This window comes from Pygocentrus nattereri, chromosome 24 (genome assembly GCF_015220715.1).
Source record: "Pygocentrus nattereri isolate fPygNat1 chromosome 24, fPygNat1.pri, whole genome shotgun sequence".
Classification (NCBI taxonomy): domain Eukaryota; kingdom Metazoa; phylum Chordata; class Actinopteri; order Characiformes; family Serrasalmidae; genus Pygocentrus; species Pygocentrus nattereri.
Window position 1 is genome coordinate 31,998,981 of NC_051234.1, and position 6,000 is coordinate 32,004,980.

Below are 6,000 nucleotides of genomic sequence, written 5' to 3' on the forward strand. Positions count from 1 at the left end.
TCCTTCGCTCAGCCAGGTAGATCTGCTAAACGATGAACCTGCACACCTCCGCCTTTAATTCGGTTTAACCCAGCTGGTGTCCGAGAACTCTTTGGTGCTAACGAGGGTCAGGAAGAGAATTCAGTGACGTCAGTTGCAGCTGGTTCCTATTGTAGTTCAGGTCATTTGAAATGATCTACATGCGAAAAACACCCAGAAGGTGTTTGAATTTTGGATGTAAATAAGGATTTCAGTTGTGAGTTGTGTGTGTGAGCGTACTGGAGTTGTCCAGACGGTCCACGCTCTTCCAGCCCGGGACGGATGAGGCGCGGCTCTCTCTTCTCAGGGAGGAGTAAAGCTGGATGTCGGGCTCTGGCTCTGCAGCTTCACAGCCAGCAGGGGGCTCGTCTGCGTCTGCTTCAGGAGCTTTATCAGGAGACTCGTCACTTGTCAGAGAAAACGCTGACCGGGACCTCTAAACGTGCGCACACACACACACACACACACACACACACACACACACACACACACAGTCAAAACATGCAATTAACATCCTCATTTGCACAAGAGAACCCTGTAACGTATTTTTCATGTCACCTGAAAACAACACCTGCTGTTAACATTGTGTTACATTATGTAAACATTCTGAAACATTCTGACCAATGAAAAAGCAAACATTTAATATATATTAATTTTTTTAGGTATATTCACCACTGTACTCATGTTAAAGTCGAGACCCCCAAGGTAAAATATTCCTCCAGTAAAAGTAGAAGCTCCTCCCTTTAGACCTCCACTTGAGTAAAAGTACTAAAGTATTTACCTTCAAATGTACTTAAGTATAAAGTAAAAGTACTAAAAGAGTAATTCTGGCTCTGATGTCCTGTTATCATTTTTATAACCAGACTGGCTTCATGAACTCATTTCAGGTGAAAGTCCTCCAGCGTCTCTCTTGGTAAACCAATCTTTTAATAGAACGTCATTAATTAGTGACGCTGACGTCTATTAAAATGATCAGAAGCACAAAACACTGAAGGTAAACAGTTTCCATCAGGGAGAACCGAGTGGCTCTGAAATCACTTTTTACACACAAGCAAAGTTTCAGTTTCAGATTTATTTACAACTTAGTTCCAAGTTTAAGTTGAATAAAAACTGGCTTTAAACTCAGGATCACAGATGAGCTCCTTTACTATGTTGATCTGTAGGCGTCTGTTCATAAACATAAACCAGCCCAAACTCATTTACTATAAAATGAAATGGTGTTTGTAGAAATTCAGAAAAAAGCCGCGTCAGTCTCGACTGCATATGTGGACATATTTCTATATTGAGCTCTATTTACACAAAGTTAGGTTAGTTCATCATTTATGTTGAACAGACTCTCCCAAAGTTTTACGCTGCTGCGCTGACTTTGAACCGCGTGCTGCACTGGGTCGGTCTGACCAACAGGTCAAAACCAGCTCTAAACAAAGTGACCGCTGGGCCCTGATTGGTGCTCTGGCTTTGCGCTTCTTTCGTTTTGACATGTGACGTTTTTATACACACAGAAACCAAAAGGAACGACAGATTTCTCAAAATGTAGGAGGAGAAAGTCGGATATTAGACTCTGAAATGTAGTGGAGTGAAAGGAGAAAGTCGCCCAGAACGGAGAAACTTCAGTACAGATACACCAAAAATACTAAAGTACAGAAACTAATTACATTTACTCAGGTACTCAGTTACTCAGTTACTGTCCACCACTGTCAGTTACTTCATGCTGTTGAACGGCATAAACAGACGTGTGACAGAAATGTGGGAATAAATTTAAATTTAGACAGTATTTACTGCCGGGACGCTTGCATGTTCGGTTCTTTTTAACCACTGCGCTTAGAATAATTAGTTCTTCGCATGGAACAATGGTTCTTCAGATTAATGGAGAAAGCACTGTATACGGCTCTATAGAGAACCATTTTGAAAATGGCTCTATATAGAACTCAATAGGGTTCTTCTGTTGTTACAAGCTTAACACCATAATGATAATTTCTCCGTCAATCTGAAGAACCGTGCTATTTAGAATTCTACACAGAACTCTTAATAGAATCACTGTTTTTACTAAACCCTAAAGAACCAGTCTGAATGTAGGAGAACATTCTAGAAACATCAACAAATCTTTCAGTTATGGTACCCACTTAAAAAAGATGCTTCTTCAAGGGTTCTTCAGTACAGGCAATGGTTCTATTTGGAACCAGGAGTTCTGGAACAACTGCGTGCTTAAATTGTTCTTTGCACTCTTGAAATTGTTCTGTAGATTTAAAGAGAAAGAGCTGCATACGGTTCTATATAGAATTGTTTTGAAAACTGTTCGACATATAACAATAGAAGAACCCTTTTGGGTTCTAAGCTGGATAGAAGAATGGTGCTACATAGAACCGTTTTCAAAATCATATACACCACACTCTCCATCCATCTGAAGAACAATTTCACTACAACTGCCGAAGTTTCCAGAATATTCCCCTCCATTGGTTCTGGTTCTTCAAAGGTTCTTTCATAAAACCAATCCTATTTAGAACCATACATTCTGTATACAACCAATTCATGCTTAAATGTTTTTTTCAGTTTGATGGAGAATGTGTTGTATATTCTTTCTAAAAATGGTTCTAAGTAGCAATGTTCTATCATTATGATGTCAAGCTTGTAACAGTAGAAGAACCATGTTGGGGTTCTGTATAGAACCCTTTTCAAATGGGTTCTATATAGAACCATATACAACACATTCTCATCAATCAGAAGAAGCGTTTCAGCATGCAAGGAACCACATATAGAACTTAAGGTTCTAAGTAGAACCCTTGAAGAACCCAGTTTAAAGAATGTGTGTAAAACGTCAAGTTTGGGTTTGTTGCTTCTTGGTGAGGGTTTAGTGTAGAGCAGTGGAAAGTCTCCAGCATTCCTCACTGCTCATGTACCCGCCCGGCTCGGCACTAATGCGCCCTGGAATTCTGTTTTTCCGTTAATCCCGGCGGTCTAGTCTGCAGCAGTCCGGCAGAGTTGAACATAAAGCCTCTTTCCTGAATTATTTGCTCCAGCAATCATAATAGTTTTACGCTTACGCTGCCTTAAGCCATTCGATGCTCAGTGAAACAAAGCCAAGCCAGCAGTTCTCCTGTTTCCATTGTTTCATTGATGAACTAATTATTAGCTTCAGTCATGTGTGAAGGCTGCAGTGCACACTCTCCACCAGCAGGTGGCAGTAGACACCTACATAACCCCTCACTCAGACAGGCCTGATGGGGATGGTCTTATAAAGGGGTGTGGATGTTAAAGGAATAAAGAAACAGGAAAAAAAAAAAACAAAAAAAAAAACTTAAATATTAATGAATTGGGCCCTTTGTTCTTAAAGGGGAAATCCACCACAATCAGACGTCTTTACAGTGGTGGTGATGGGAACCAGGCGTCGCCATGACTACAACACAGATATAGACACTTTATTTACCATCCAGAACCACCAGAGAACCTTCACAGGTCTTCTGAGCTTATATGGAGTGTAGAAGGTATAACAGAACCCTCTGGGCAGCTGATGAGCGAATGCAAAACTCGCATTTTGTATGTTTTCCATAAAACGAATCATCAGAACCATCTTCCAAAGGAAGTGACAATAGAGTGAGGTTAACATACCAGACCACTTTTTAGTCAAGGCAATGGTTCTATTTAGAGCCTTGGCTTCTATAGAGAACCATTTCATGCTTAAATGGTTCTTTGCCTGGTGAAAGGTTTCTAAAGATTGATGAGGAATGTATTCCAGATAGCACCCAAAAATGTTCTTGTATTGTTGGTGATTCCAGCTTTTATCAACAGGAGAACCTTTTTGGTGCTATACAGAACCATATACAACACATGCTCGATCTGAGGAACTATTTCAGAATGCCAAGAACCATTTAGGCATGAAAATGCTTCTCTTGAGGCAACACTTTACTTGGATGGACTACTTTAGATGCTTAATTTACCGTCAAGGTACATTTAACTAACGTTCTTTAACTCTAAACCTGCTCTAATCCTAACCTGAACCTGAACCCAAAACCTAAACCCAATCCTCAGCCTGGTCCAAATCTTAACCCTAACCCCACCACTGTTTAGAATCAACTGAGCTTCAACAGACAGCTTGTTAACAGTTTGAGCATCTGTAGAGCATCTACAGGGGACTATGGTGGACTATCCACAAAGTGGGAACACTGATGATTCTAGAACCATCACCTTTTCTAAAGAACCCTCGAAGAACCATTTTTAAGTGTGTAGGGTAAGTCAGGAAGAAGAGTCCCCTGATGGGGCCAAATCCCCACTTTCTATGAATGTCACATTTGTAAGCATCTATAAACACATTCATAACATGTTATAATGCACTCATAAGGCATCATAACCATGGCTGTAAATATTTACAAAAATGCACTACATGTTATAGCCATGCTTATTATGCATTATGAATTGTTAACATGATGCATTATAAGCACTGTTTATAACACATAAGAGCTCATAAGCTGTATTAGTGCGCTCTGAGTAAAGTGGAGCGTACTGGACGAAAGTCTCCTCCAGGGTTCAGACTGAGGCTTTTAGAGGTGGATGTCTGGTTCCTATCACCACCACTGTGAACAGCTCCGACTTGGTAAACTCTTCACACCATTTTGAATGAATCTGTTTACATCTTATCTGTTTAATTATGCAGAAATTTTGAAATATCAGTGCAGTTCCTCATTTCCAGCATATTTAAATACATCATCATGTAATTTCACTACAAGCATTTTGAACTGACAGCACCGCAGCCGAGAGGCATCTGCTCGGTCTGTCTACCTGCACATTGGCGAGTGTGTATCTTACCCACAGCGTGTAGGAGCTCTTGAGGCTGGCCGGGGCAGGAGGAGTGAGCTGGGGAGAGGTGTGTGTGTGCTGTGCTGAGGTGTGTGCATTCAATGCTGAAGTTGGAGATGGAAGGTCACTGTTCTGAGCCTGAGACCAAACAAAGTCATACTCCGCCTGCATCTCAGGGCGTTTCCCCCGCTTAATGATCTACAGAGAGAGGGGGGGGGGGGTCAATAATTAATAAATACTCATTTAAGAAGTAATACAAGCAAGATAACGGCGTTAGATAGCGTTCATATTCCATAAGCTCCATTCAGAAGCTGGGCGTCGTGTGAGGCTGTAGCTCTTCTCTCCAGTCTAATAGACGGTGATGTCATTTTAAACCCTTATAATAAAAGAAGCTGAACTTTGTTTTTCTACTGAAAGTCGAGCCGTTTTTCCCCAAATCTGGGCTCTAAACTATAAACAGACGGCGTCTCTTCAGTGATCTGCTCTGGAAACACCACTTTTAGAAAATAACACAAAGAGCGGCGCAGATTTTTACTCTCAGCAGTAAATTGTAAGGATGTAGTGATGTGGAGATCATAGAACACACGTTCTGATCATTTGAGGGGCTTTTAAAATAAATAAATAAATAAAATAAGAATTTACATTTATTTCATGCAGTTACTCAATAATTTGCCTTACGATTTGGTCACGAAAATTCAGATGGACAAACCAAAATATACCCTGAGAATAAAAAAGTTAATCATTTGATTTGACATCACACACACACTCACTGGCCACTTTATTAGGTACAGTCGCTTGTTAACACAAATAGCTGATCAGCCAATCACACGGCAGCAGCTCACTGCATTCAGGCGTGTAGAGGTGGTCAAGACGACTTGCTGAAGTGCAGACCGAGCATCAGAATGGGGAAGAAAGGGGATTTAAGGGACTTTGAACGTGGCGTGGTTGTTGGAGCCAGACGGGCTGGTCTGAGTATTTCAGAAACTGCTGATCTGCTGGGATTTTCACACACAACCATCTCTAGGGTTTACAGAGAACGGTCCGAAAAAGAGGAAACATCCAGTGAGCGGTCAGTTGTGTGGACGAAAACGCCTTGTTGATGTGAGAGGTCAGAGGAGAACGGGCAGACTGGTTCCAGATGATAGAAAGACAGCAGGAACTCAAATAACCAACCAGAATCTCTGAGGAACG

General features: G+C 41.2%; 1 protein-coding gene across 7 annotated transcripts in view; it reads right to left on the reverse strand.

Annotated features, from left to right (window-relative positions):
• LOC108434230 (myosin VIIA and Rab interacting protein) overlaps positions 1-6,000 on the reverse strand; it is a 315,840-nt gene that overhangs the window by 36,976 nt on the left and 272,864 nt on the right. For all 7 annotated transcript variants that reach the window (XM_037534196.1, XM_017709210.2, XM_017709209.2 and 4 more), the window contains exons 8-9: positions 4,819-5,007; positions 259-454 (exon numbers count right to left, since the gene is read on the reverse strand). In XM_037534196.1, coding sequence (XP_037390093.1) covers positions 259-454; positions 4,819-5,007 — 385 coding nt within the window. The remainder of the gene's footprint in view (positions 1-258; positions 455-4,818; positions 5,008-6,000) is intronic.